The following is a 14495-nucleotide window of genomic DNA, read 5'->3' as shown; positions in this document are numbered from 1 at the left end:
AGAGTTTGGGGTTTGTTCAAAATACCTCCTACGAAGATCTCTACATTATTAAAATTCATACAGCAAAGTACTTGGAGAGTCTAGAGTTGGGTTGTGTCTCGCTGGGCTGAGACTGATATCTAGGGTAAAACCATTAATCGTCTTTACCACCCTCGATAATTAGCAGTGTAGAAATAACAGCTCAGCAAACAGTGAAATTATACCTGTGGTAGGGAGCAGAGTAAATACCTGTTTAGCTGCCAGCAAATGCATTTATTAGACTGTCGCCAGTAAATAAGAGGCCTGTCTCGTTTTTTGATGTGTGGCTCTTTGGGGATTCCACCTCCTCTGAAATAGGTCTGTTATGATTGCTAATAGAGAACAAAGGTAACAATGAATCTGAGACTTTTTGATGACATGCTGCAACCAGTTTTGGTAAAAGGTCTGTGTCTTAATAGGGATTGTTTGCACATTCCAGGGCTCAGTGTCAAAAATGTAAAAAGGCCTGACAATTACAGACATACCACCCTGGATGCGTGCTTGTATGCAACTGCAGAGTTACAGCACATTTGGCCATGATCTGAGACTCCTTTAAAATGGGGATATGTTGCCCCAGCATGTTGAAAACAATTTATTTTGGCATATGCTTTGCATACTGTTGATCCAGATTCCTTGGCTTAACGATAAAAGCTTGCATTGTTTCTGGTCCTCACAATCAGCACTGTTTGGTTGAATGAGGAGTCTGTCTTTCCACAGAGATAAATAACCAAAGTCTGTCATGTCGATTCTGTCACGGTTTGGCAAAATGACAATTCTGTAAAAAATTGAATAGCAATTGTTTGCATGCTTCACTGCACAATAACAAACACAATTTAAACACATGTTGACTGATACCTTGAACTTTTTATAATTCAAATCACCTTATTTCAGGCCCAACATGTGTTTTGATTTCTTGAAAAAATGTGATTGTGTTTTATTTTTATGCTTGTCATTATCCGATCTGTGTAGGTTTTCCTGAATCCTTTGTTCAGATAATGCAACAAAAAAGGAACCGAGTGCTTTGGTGGAATTTGCATCCTGCTAAGATCAGGTTGTTAATACCCACCCACATACTCCGATGAAACAAATTCAACCGATACTGTATTCTCTTGTACACACAAACACAACCTCAACCATTCCCTTGTCAAATGTTTTGTACAGTGGTGGATGATGCATCCTTTGACTGCAGATTAAATGTGCAGAGGAAAATATGTAGATAAAACTGCATTGACATGTTTACATTCCTTATCCAATGCTCCCACCCAGGCCTATGGAATGGTTTGCTCAGTAGCCTTTCTGTGTACTGGGCGTAGTAAACATTTGTTTCACCTGCCCACATTCACTTAACACTCTTAAGAGTTCTCCTGCACCAACCGTAGTTTTGTCCTTTCAAGTATCCCCCACAGCAGAGTATATGGCATCCTTTCCACCATCTTTAGCCTCCCCTTCACTGTGTAGCTTAACATCAAAGTGTGGACAAAGCCATCTTCAGTGTTGCTTCCCGAAACACACAACCCTGTCTCTCTAGCTATTAATTGTTGATATGTTGCAATCCACGAGGCAGAAATTAGAGTTCAAATTATTCAGTCATGTGATGAGCACTGGCCCTGCAACCAGTGACAGAAAAGTAATTTCCAAGGCCCTGAAACTGATGCTAGTTAATTGTTCTATGACTAATTTGTTTTATAATTCGATAAAAGTGAAGGGGGATCAACAAGCCGATACTGGGTCCTCTCACCAGCCTCGGGAAACAATCATTTGTTTTGAATCATTAATAAAGATTCCTGTGGGCAGATTAAAATGAGGACCAGCTTTGGCCCTGTGTTAATCTTGGCCCGGTCGTCGTCGTGGCACCACTGTCTGGCTGCTGTGGCTCGGGACAGCGTCTTGACCTTATGATGCATATAGGCCCAGACAGACACAGAGCTGAGACCAGCTCAATCTCGGATACTGAGAAACCTGTGTTTCCGTGTGTGGGGGAGTTGTACAGTGCACACCACACATCGTACTAGTGGTGGGCGTCAGAGTTCCGTTCTGTGAGGCAAATAGTATATTTTGTAAGAGCATGCGGCTTCTCAAAATCGTCACCGTCTCATTTCTGTTACTCTTTGATGCTGGCGTCTACGACTTGACGCATACTGTGAGGCCTGTTCAGAGGAAAGTGAAAAGGTCTTCCAGTAAGTGGGCGGGGACGTCGTCCGGTTCTACTTTGGACATTCATGTGATTATAAAAGAATTAAGCACTTAGGAAACTTTAAGATGTTCATTTGAATCACACTCTCTTTCTCCGATGACGACACAACACTGCCAAATCAGAATTTAAAAAAAATGATTTACTTTCTTTCACTTTTAATTAAAAACCATACTGACTATGAGGACCAAATAGAGAGCCTACAACTCGTTCAGTTTAAAGAACACTATCCATTGCTGAAATGGGATATCTATCTCATATTCAGGTTCACTGCTTAACGACTGAGTACTAAAAGGATATCTCAGTTTCTCACTGATGTCTTTTTAGTAATAGTTTATTTGTATATGTGGCACACCATGCAACACTGCTGGAAATGTCCCTTCAACTAAAACAATTTGCACCGGACACTATCCTCTTCAAGTTTTCATGTGACTTTGGTAATTGGTTTGCTGTCTACACACTCTCAATGCAAACACACTTGCAAATACCTACTACTGTATAAACAATATGTCATTAGTGGAGAGGGAATTTGTGCATGTACTATAATAATGTTTTGACACATTCACACCAATATTAATAATACACAGATGATTGAATTCCTCATTGGCTTATTAGTGCCTTCTTATTGTGTGTGCTTTCATATTTCCCAGATCCTACACAGCAAACCGAGGTCTGCACTGACAGCATTACCCCATGCTGTTAGTATTCACACACTGCTAAGACGTAGACAGACTCAATTGTATTAGATAATCCAAATAATCATATTAATGCCCATTAACGTGGTGAGCATGAAGACATCACAACACCTACATACTGTATGTGATGACGCGTTCGGCGTCTGGGACAACAAAGAAGCCACGTCGTCCGAGACGCTAAGCCAACATTGCAGCGTTCGCTCATGCCACTTTCTTTCGCAGGATCTTAACATGTTAAAGAGTAGATTATAAACTGGTTGTTAAAACTGACCTCGTACTTATTTTCTCTCCATTATTTAACAAGGGGCTTCATGATCGTTCTATGTGATGGTATAGTGAGGGTCAAAGAAGAGGCTACAATATGGCAATAATATTTGTAAGGTTATATATTATGGTGGTGCAAAAGATGGCAAAGGGGACAGCGCAATAGAAGGGATCATGAGTAGGTGTTGTAAAATGATAGTGAAATCGATTTATGATTGCCATTTTCGACTTCTTATCTTACTTATAAAGGCCACGTGCATGTGATTTTCCTACTGTTTATGTCTATGAATCTTGATACAAGCTTTGTATTGTAACTAAATCATATGGCTCAAGTATTACACTATTTAACAGAGATACATCTTTAAAGACATCCATTATTTTTACATCGTTTATTTTATTGAAGATGTGCATGCCAAACCTCTGCTTCATACTAAGGAGCTCAGCTATAACATCACCCATCTCTTACAAACATGTAATAACACATATGCCTTGGCCCTGGTAAATCTATCACAATAGTGTGTTTGTAATCAGCTGGTATTGATAGAGGCCTTTCAGTGTGAAAACTATTTTTTTCTCTCTGATACAAAAACCTATATGTTAATTGATAATCAGTACTGTTGATTCAGTGGTGCAGTCAGTGCAAATCTGTGCCCTTCTGGATGTCAGAGGGTTTTCACAGCCATGTTTGTGCCAACGTCGCTGGCAGTGGCAGCACCTGTTGGCAGTGCCAGAACCTGGCTGGCAGGGTTATCAATGCTCTCTGATGGTCTCACACAATCACAGTGGAAATGACAGCGGCTGCTTGCGTCACGGCAGATAACAATTTGCCCGACTATAGCTCGCATTCGCTGTTATTTCTATGTCCATGCCCACTCTGACAGATATGAAAATGTACACCCAACCAAATGTACAGCAAGCGTCATGTGTAGTCTCTCAAAAACCATTTTGATTTTTTAAAAATGTATGTATTTAGCTTTGAATATTCCCAATGTGTTAAATAAAACCTTGACCCTGCTATTACAGGTGATATCATGTGAAATGAGCAATGGATTTGACCCAAAAACATTGATAGTTGTTTTTGTACATTTTACTACATCACCAGCAGTAACACTGTAATAACATAGTAATAGACCCAGAATATTGCGTTGTCCTTTTCATCTTTATTATCATGCACCTTACTTGATTAAAACAAAGTAATACTGCAGTACTCTGTTGATGAATGCAGTATGAATTTGTCAGTTTAGACCGTTTTTACATCTCTGTACAACTCAACATTTTAAGAGATAGGCTACATAGTTTATTGAATTGTGACATACACCTGACTGGTTTGAACCTCAGACAGTAAAGTTTTAACATTGGAGTATACAGTATGGGTTTCCGGTAACAGGCCACAGACATGGGACAGCATCACTTACCGGCAGCACAGACTCACTGCTTTGAAAGTGACTGACATTCAGCTAGGTGTTGTTGTTTACTCAAGACAGTGTTCTACCTCAACTTGATACCGCTGAATCTTACCTTGCTCTGTTTACTTCTGGCTCAAACGTTTTTCAGCAATACAATCATTGGGAATACAGTGACTCAGGTGCTCTTTCTATCAAAAAAACATAAAACACTTACATTTTTATATGATAAAGAGGTCATCTGCTGGGTCAATCCTTATAAAGCTTGAACACCATAAAGTATTACCCTCTTGGCTTAAAACTCCTTAAACATGTATGAACTAAGAGTTTCCCTGAGCTCAATATGTCTCATCTCTAGGAACCATCTCTCAGGAATTTAAGAGAAACCCTCTTTTGAAGAGTTGGACTTTTTTATCACAAATCTTTTCCCCTCACATATTTCCTTCTGCTCGCCTCTATGCGTTATTGACAAAACAACCGTTTTTTTGTTGTTGTGTGGGAAGAGATTTATGATTTGGTTTAACATTTCTGGGAGCTATAGGCCTTACCATGGTTTATGATTAAATACTACAATATATGCAACATTTTGTTTCTATATGCAGCATTTCCTCTGTGTTTGACCAAAGAGGTAGGCAATCACTGCACATATAGAGTTTGTGTTTATGGTTTGCCAGGTATTAATGCGTCCTGTTTTGGTTGGTTTCCTTTTCAGCTTTTTTTATGAATTTGGACTGCCTTGTTTTCATGTTGTGTTGACAACATGCCTGATATACTGTACCTAATATCTTGGTCTGTCGCTGTAAGTATTTACACCCACATATGTTTTTGTTTATAGTCCCCTGCTGACAATATTTTCGTGTAGAATAGTGTTTTATCTCAGGTTATGCAGGATAACTGTAATGATTTGCATTCTTTGATTCTGTGTGACAATAGATGTTCTCTCTACGTTGTTTGTGCAAACATGTTTCATAGCATCGCTGTGCTGTGCACATTCCCATTTGAGAATAATTGTATTGTGATGTATATAGTAATAGACAGCAACATTGCTTTCAGTTATAGACAATACTTTGTCTATAACAGAGGTTGTAAGGCACTTCCCTTGACAGTGATGTCCTTGAGGTGCGCCTCTAGGGTCTTGGGAAGGTCACACTCACTCTCTCCCAGTCCCCCCTCTCGCCTGTACGAGGTTCGGACAGTGCCATATTTGTGGTCAGGGAAAGTCAGTACCGTAATCCAATGTTTTTAGTAGGAGAGGTTTGGCTATGCTCTCTATTGCGTTGTCACCCGTGTAGGGCTGCTCGTAGCATGTGTGCAATGAATGCACTGTGTACATAACCTATTTTAGAAAGGCACCAGAACAGCTTTTGCTCACCACTCTCTACTTCTATGATGTGTGCTGTAGCAATAAGACATATTCAGCCAGTGAGGCACCTCTATGTGATATGCAAACACAGTTATCAGGCTTTTGTTCACACCTAACACATTTGATCTGTCTTCAATAATCATAATATTGGAGCCTGGCATTATTATTGTAGGCTATTATTAATCTTATTATGGGAAAAGTTCAGGAAAATAATAGTAACCATGTAATAAACAAACAGCCTATTATAATTCGGGATAACAGTTTTGTTTGTTTGTTTCTGTATTTGTTTGTACAATAAGAATAGCTTACGGGTCGAGTAGGCTACTCAGGACTGACGTAGATCAATAGCCAAAATGGCATGGGAGTTAATCTATTGTGCTCTCTCAGATAGCATTTCAGTGATGCGCGGTTTATATCGGCCTATTTTAACAATTTCACACATGGTCCTCCTGTAGCCTATATAATGTCCATTCGCATAACATCTCGAATATGTATAGCATATGCGCGCCTCTGTGTATGTGCATGTGTGTTATTCAGTAATAAATGCAGAACCGCCTCACTCTAATCAAGCTGATTAAAAATTCCTGCGCGCACAGCCGGAAATCGCACCATCCTCTGTTTTCTTTCCACTTTTTACTTTATTTTAGGTTCTCTACTCCGCCAGGACATCGGCTTGTCGCGGGTGGCTGCCATCAACACTCGACATGCGGGTTAAATCGTCTTGTTTTGGGGGTATTTTCTTTTGAAATGAGGAGGAGAAAGGGAAAGCACAGGCAGCACCAGCAAGGGGAGTGACGAGTCAATACAACTCATAATTTAATGGGGACACAGAGGGGGAAAGCGAGAAAGAAAGAAGAGCTCCCGTCCGGACGTTAATCAAACCAGCAGAAAGAACACATATCGCAAGCAGATGTTATGCATCCATAGCAAGCCTTAACTCGATATTGGAAAGTAAATCGCACTTTTTAACATGGGTGTGCATTTCGTTGCGCCATCGTCTCTACATGAGATAGCAGATCATTGTCGATTTTTTTTTTCTAGAGAAGCCGAATTTATTTAATACACGTTATTTTTGTATGCGTTTATACATCAGGATTGTTCGCGACTGGTAGAAATAACAGATTTCAGCACCGCTTACCACTATCCGATGTTCTATTCACGAACGACTGACTGATAATCGTGGTGGATACGTTGTGTTAACTCGTTGCACTTGTAACCGATGGACTATGCTCGAGACAGTTATCCAGTTTATTGTATCAGGTGTTATTTTCCTCCGCTACTTCTGATAAAACGTAAGAATGACTATTTTTCCAGTGAGCAAATAATTCGATTTATTTAGGCTATACTGTACATACTTAATTCCTTACCAATGTTATCGTATCCCAGTCTGTCTCGACGTCTTCTTTTATATAGATGTGGGTTGCTCTTTTGTATATCAACCTTTCATCTCTCAAAAGAAGAACACATTTCTGTAGAGGACCTATCATTTAAACCTAGAAAGCATCAGACATTGAAGTTTTCTTTCCCTTGACAAAACTTGAAGAAGGCATCGTTCACCAAGACTGCATTATATGCTTTCGAGTTTTGAAGTGCTGAGTTTCAGGTTGGTTTGCCCTAAATGTAACTTAACTTGTGTTTTGCACTCTTGCTTGTCTTTTTTAAAGGTCATTCAGAAATCCTGCCCTGGATTCGCACCATATCCGGGTCTGGATTCTGTTGCACCCCCTATTTAAATAATGAGTTGCTTCATTGCATATCATGAATGAGATAGTTCATCATCATTTGTGTGCTGGTGGGAAGGTGGGGATACATTATTTTGACCTGTTCAGTTTTTGTTTAAATATAAAAAAACAAAAAAACATTTCTATTGCACAATGTAAACACTATAATAACCCATCTGAATTTAGCCTTATTTTTTAACCAAAAATAATGAAACACCATTAACAGATAATTATTCAAATGTTGCTAAAGAAAATGGTGTGTATTAGGTGTTTAACCATGTCATTCAGTTGTGGAGAGCCTGTCAAGGTGTTGATTGTGTGCTTCCTGCAGTCAGTGGCTGTGTATGTGGGCGGCAGATAGCCTAGTGGTTAGAGTGTTGGGCCAGTAACCGAAAGGTTGCTCGATCGAATCCCTGAGCTGACAAGGTAAAAATCTGGCGTTTTGCCCCGAACTGTTCCCTGGTAGGCTGTCATTGGAATTAAGAATTTGTTCTTAACTGACTTGTCTAGTTAAATAAATAAAAATATGTTTACACTTATCAAATGCAACTGGCATGTCAGGCTTTGCTTTATCCATTATTTTTTCTGATTGCACTTTTAATTTCTGATAGGCTCAAAGGTATAAAAAGTCAGCATCTTTTCAATGGTACTGCTTTCATTCAGTGTTACCTCACATTTTGTAATGTCTTCTCTGAAATTGAAAGAGCAATTTAAAGAGACATCCCACACAATTCTTCTTCCTTAAATCATGTCCTGTTTAGGCACATGTGATACCACTTGTGGGTCTTTTGCCTTTTTATGCTTTTTTCCCAAAAGCCTGTCTGGTAATTTGTTGTTTTTTGGAGTGCTGAAAGTGATTCAAGATGAATATGCTAGCTCTACTCTCTCAGCCTTCACTTCACTGTTGCAATGCTTGTGGGCTTGTGCTGGCAACTGCAGTAATCATCGGAGTGGAATCTCTCTGCAAATTAATGTGTTTGCAAAAAAATGGTCTTGTTTGCCCACCATATGGGAATCCGTAGTGGGACAGACATAAATAATACATGCTCTGAAAAATGGGAACATTACGATGGCACGAAACATTGTGAGTGCCAAGTAATGAAAGCACAAAATTGTCAGTTATTGTTGTAACTGTTGTGTTTTTGTTATGTGCTTTTTCCCACAGATAGATGTTCACGTTGACAAGTTATCACCCTCTTTGTTGTAACATTTTCAATGTCAAAACAATCAACCCTAAAAATATTATTTGGCATACTTCATATCATGCAATTGAATATGATGTGCTTACTGTGTGAAGGCCTTACATGTCCATGAAACCCCCTAATGTTCTGCCAGCTAGTGAACACCCAGACTGTCCCTGTCTTATCTCCTCCCAGGTGATAGTGAGCAGAGGTGCTGAGAATGATGGACCATCTCAGCGAGGCGTGCCTGGGGAAGGAGAACTGTGACCTGGTCAACAGCATGGGTGACCGCGACTCCAAGGCCCCCCCAGCCAAGCTGGCCCGGCTGGAACAGAACGGCAGCCCCGTGGGCAGGGCCCGCCTGGGCAGCACGGGGGCCAAGCTGGCCGGGGTACCCTACAAACCCTCGGGACACCTCCTCAAGAACTGCCACAAGAGGGGTGAGTGACACTGGTCAGGGTGGTGTGTGTTTGTGTGTGTAGGTGTGTGAGATAGCATAATATAAACCCTCAGACACTTCAAAAGGGCTCTCAGTACAAGTAGGCCCAAATTTTGGCCTGTGTGTGTTTGGCAAGATGGGAGAGAGGTGGAATGTCGTAAGTGTGTGTGTGCTGTCTGTGTTTACAATTGCCATGTTTTCATGGTTCACAAGTGTCATGTTGTCATGGTTTTGTATCCATCTTCCTGCGCAAACCGATTTAAATTTCCCTTAGTCATCTTAGTGCACACACCCACACTTAGGCCTTTCTACAAAGACCTATTTTTTATATCAAGGCCGTTTAAGAATTATTACTGTGTTATTCTGCATAACGCTGCGTCACTGTTTCTCTCCTGTTGTTTATTGAAGAGAATGTCATTGAAGAGCCTTTGCCGCTTAAGGGGCCTTCATTTCGAGATGATGACATAGCTTTTTTATATAACTACTGGCCTGGTCATCACGTGAATAATGTTACTATTTTATGACTTTTTGAGGCTAGATATTAGCATTCAGACCTGCAGATTTTCATGAGTTTATTAGCGGTTGGCCGTTATGTCTCGACTGTTTGTTCGGTTGTGTTTTTTGGGGACTTTGGAAGCATAGAATGTTGCGATGAGTACCTTGATGCGCTGTTGCTCTTAGTTGGTTCCTCTCTCAGTTGTCACAAAACACCACCTGAGAAAGCCCTGCATCATTCTGCCCTCCCGTTTTTCAGAAGGTTCCAGTATATTTTTGCCTTTTTCAAGAGGAAATTGTGAAATTTATAGAAGCGTCTGTTGCTGAAGTTTCGCATGGCCACAGTGGGCATTGTTTGAGCTGAATAATATTTACCATGGGCTTTTCTCCGCTCCATGAAAACAAAGGCTGTATTGATCCCCAAATGAACCTACATAGCAGTCTTTATTGTTAGATCTCTATCTATTAAAATCAGGGAGAGAAGCAGCATTTCAGCACATTCCCTGGCACCTGCTGGTGATTACCCTGTTTATTGATTGTTTGTCAGAGATGTTTGCATCTTCAGGATGCCGGCCATTAGAAATAGGGTTCATTGCAACTGCTCAAACCCCATGAATAATGTGTGGCATATCATCACCACTGAAGGCTATAGAGGAACATTTTTACCAAAAAAGTTATGATGCTCCGAAACTTAAGTCACCAAATTATCAAAAGCAGTTTTTAACCCAAATGGTATAATGTAAAATTTGCACAGTGTACCCCGAACACTCAATGTCTTTGGGACAAGGATTCCTCGTTTTCTACCTAATAGCAGTGCAGTGTTTACACAGACTAGTAAACCTCAGGGCGCACCAGAGTGTTGGGATTTGGAGTGGTGCATCATGGGAAGGTGATATGGGGTTGACAGCTGAGGCAGAAGCAGTCTAATGTGATCTGAGCTCCTTGACAATGAATCAACAGATCTCAGCCAAAAGTGGTTGAAAGCTGAGATAGGCCAAGATTCATCTGAACAGCATTCAATTTATTTAGACTTTAGTTCAAATTGAATAATGATCTCATTAATAATGGCTAAGAACATTGAAATCATTACTTTAATCATGATGTCACTGATCATGATTGAATAACTAAAATCACAGTACCAGCACATCTACTACCGCTACCACAACTAGTTCTATCAATGTGAATAAGGCTAATATGGAAATTCTAATAAAAAAACAATGCAATATTTATCATTGTGCAGTCACTGATAATACGAATGGCACTGGCATTCATTCATTCATGAATAGAGGTAGTCTGACTGTATCAGCTGTGTCTAAATGTAATATTAATCCCCCATTGAAGGTCACCATTTGTCATGTCTGAGCCCTCGCTGTGTTGTCTGTGTCTCTCCAGGCAACATGCTCCCTGTGTTCTGCGTGGTGGAGCATTACGAGAGCCCCATCGAGTTTGACAGCAAGGAGGAGCATGCCGAGTTTGTGCTGGTCAGGAAAGACATGCTGTTCAACCAGCTCATCGAGATGGCCCTTCTGTCACTGGGCTACTCGCACAGCTCGGCGGCACAGGCGAAAGGTAGGACTGGCACAAGCCCCACTCTATTGATGACCCGCTCACACACACATACACACATGCACGCACATACACACACACACATATACAAACTCAGGCATGCACGCACACACACCCGCACACACACAGGCCCGCTCCATGAACTATAGAACTGGCCTTGCTATGATTTGGCTTCTCCCACAGCTTACCCCACATACACTCCCCCCTTCCATCCACACACGCACACACACACACACACACACACACACACACACACACACACACACACACACACACACACACACACACACACACACACACACACACACACTCACTCACACACTGCCCCCTCCCCCACGCTCCCCACACACACACAACCGCCTTAGCTGTCCAGGCCTCTGATAGTTTCCCAGCTGATCTGAAGGCTCAGTAACGTAGGCTGACATTGATCCCAGACAGGGATGCAACTATATGTCTCTCAGGAGTTCTCAGGGCCTCTCTGCTCTGTAAACCTCTAGCTAGAACACTCAGTGGGAGTGAAGGTGGAACCCGTTGCAGCTGACTGCAACTCTAACACACAGACCTGGGCGGGGCTTACTGGGAAAAGAGATGTCAATCTTAATGTGGCCTTGCTAGGAAAATACAGAATCAATCAATGATTGTAAATGTTTATCTGTATGCGTCTAACTTTGAGAAACATAACATTTACCATTGATTGTGTTTGTGTTTCTCTTTCCATTTCAGGTCTCATTCAGGTGGGCAAGTGGAACCCGGTCCCACTGTCCTACGTGACGGACGCGCCGGACGCCACCGTGGCAGACATGCTGCAGGACGTGTACCATGTGGTCACGCTGAAAATTCAGCTGCACAGGTCAGTCTCCACATCCTGTTGCCTAATCAACTACCCACCCAATGCAAGTCCAGTGAAGTACCCAACCACATCACCCTCCTGACCCCACCACCCAGCTATGCTAGTCTGGTGTAGCATGCGTACCTATTAAACTTGGGTTAAACACCCAACACATAGGCCTACCATTCCTTTCCATGCTTCCACCCTAACTCAAATTAGCATTATAGCCATAGACTTACCTGGAATCCAGCCATAGACCCCATAGTCATGGATGGGCTGGACATAGCAATGGTAGCTGTCCAGTCCATACAAAAACGGTGCATGGCAGTCAGGTTTGCTCATAGCACCTACTGTAAAACAGTACACACCATTTACGTTATCTATCATATCTATCCTACCCTGCCTTTCTAAGGTCTTCAAAAGCCAAGTTAACAAACTGATCACCGACCATTTTGAATCCCACCGTACCTTCTCCGCTATGCAATCTGGTTTCTGAGCTGGTCATGGGTGCACCTCAGCCACACTCAAGGTCCTAAACAATATCATAACCGCCATCGATAAGAGACAATACTGTGCAGCTGTATTCATTGATCTGGCCAAGGCTTTCGACTCTGTCATTCACCACATTCTCATCGGCAGACTCAACAGCCTTGGTTTCTCAAATGACTGTCCCGCCTGGTTCACCAACTACTTCTCAGATAGAGTTCAGTGTGTCAAATTGGAGGGCCTGTTGTCCAGGCCTCTGGCAGTCTCTATGGGGGTGCCACAGGGTTCAATCCTCGGGCCGACTCTTTTCTCTGTATATATCAATGATGTCGCTCTTGCTGCTGGTGATTCTCTGATCCACCTCTACGCGGACGACACCATTCTGTATACTTCTGGCCCTTCTTTGGACAGCTTCCGGACGAGCTTCAATGCCATACAACTCTCCTTCCGTGGCCTCCAACTGCTCTTAAATGCAAGTAAAACAAAATGCATGCTCTTCAACCGATCGCTGCCCACACCTGCCCGCCCGTCCAGCATCACTACTCTGGATGGTTCTGACTTAGAATATGTGGACAACTACAAATACCTAGGTGTCTGGTTACACTGTAAACTCTCCTTCCAGACTCACATTAAGCATCTCCAATCCAACATTTTATCTAGAATTGGCTTCCTATTTCGCAACAAAGCTTCCTTCACTCATGCTGCCAAACATACCCTTGTAAAACTGACCATCCTACCGATCCTTGACTTTGGCGATGTCATTTACAAAATAGCCTCTAACACTCTACTCAGAAAATTGGATGCAATCTATCACAGTGCCATCCGTTATGTCACCAAAGACCCATATACTACCCACCACTGCGACCTGTGTGCTCTCGTTGGCTGGCCCTCGCTTAATATTCGTCGCCAAACCCACTGGCTCCAGGTCATCTATAAGTCTTTGATAGGTAAAGCCCGCCTTATCTCAGCTCACTGGTCACCATAGCAGCACCCACCCGTAGCACGCGCTCCAGCAGGTATATTTGACTGGTCACCCCCAAAGCCAATTCCTTCTTCGGCTGCCTTTCCATTCAGTTCTCTGCTGCCAATGATTGGAACGAACTGCAAAAATCCCTGAAGCTGGAGACTCATATCTCCCTCACTAGCTTTAAGTACCAGCTGTCAGAGCAGCTCACAGATCCCTGCACCTGTACATAGCCCATCTGTAAATAGCCCATCCAACTCCTTCATCCCCATACTGTTATTTATTTGATTTATTTTGCTCCTTTGCACCCCGGTATCTCTACTTGCACACTCATCTTCTGCACATCTATTACTCCAGTGTTTATTTGCTATATTGTAATTATTTTGCCACTATGGCCTATTTATTGCCTTACCTCCCTCATCCAACCTCATTTGCACACACTGTATATAGACTTTTTCTATTGTATTATTGACTGTTTGTCTGTTTATTCCATGTGTAACTCTGTGTTGTTGTTTGTGTCGCACTGCTTTGCTTTATCTTGGCCAGGTCGCAGTTGTAAAGGAGAACTTGTTCTCAACTAGCCTACCTGGTTAAATAAAGATGAAATAAATATAAAAATGTAATACGTTGACCACAGTCAGTAGCCACACCAACAAGATCTCATAGTTTCCCTTCGAAATTCAACATATTATGGATGAATGTCTATTTTTTACGCTTTTATTACGTGTGGTCACAGGGTTAATTCCACATGGTTACAGGATTAAAACAGAAACAACTCAAAGGTTAACAGTTTGGGCATTAATAGTTAAGGTTAGGGCTATGGTTTGGGGAAGGCTTAACCTTTCACCCCAGTGGGCTAAATCAGGGTCATAGAGAGTGT

At 41.8% G+C, this 14495-nt stretch overlaps 1 protein-coding gene across 1 annotated transcript in view; it reads left to right on the top strand.

Annotated features, from left to right (window-relative positions):
- Positions 1-6507: 6507 nt before the first annotated feature.
- The window catches only part of LOC115141119 (DNA-binding protein SATB1-like), a 43775-nt gene continuing 35787 nt past the window's right edge, over positions 6508-14495 (top strand). Inside the window, 4 exon segments of the mRNA XM_065015715.1 lie at positions 6508-7537; positions 9032-9276; positions 11163-11339; positions 12060-12186. Coding sequence (XP_064871787.1) covers positions 9057-9276; positions 11163-11339; positions 12060-12186 — 524 coding nt within the window. The 5' untranslated portion in view covers positions 6508-7537; positions 9032-9056.

The sequence above is a fragment of the Oncorhynchus nerka genome, unplaced genomic scaffold (assembly GCF_034236695.1).
Source record: "Oncorhynchus nerka isolate Pitt River unplaced genomic scaffold, Oner_Uvic_2.0 unplaced_scaffold_1328, whole genome shotgun sequence".
Lineage (NCBI taxonomy): Eukaryota > Metazoa > Chordata > Actinopteri > Salmoniformes > Salmonidae > Oncorhynchus > Oncorhynchus nerka.
This window is presented reverse-complemented; position numbering and strand designations above follow the sequence as displayed.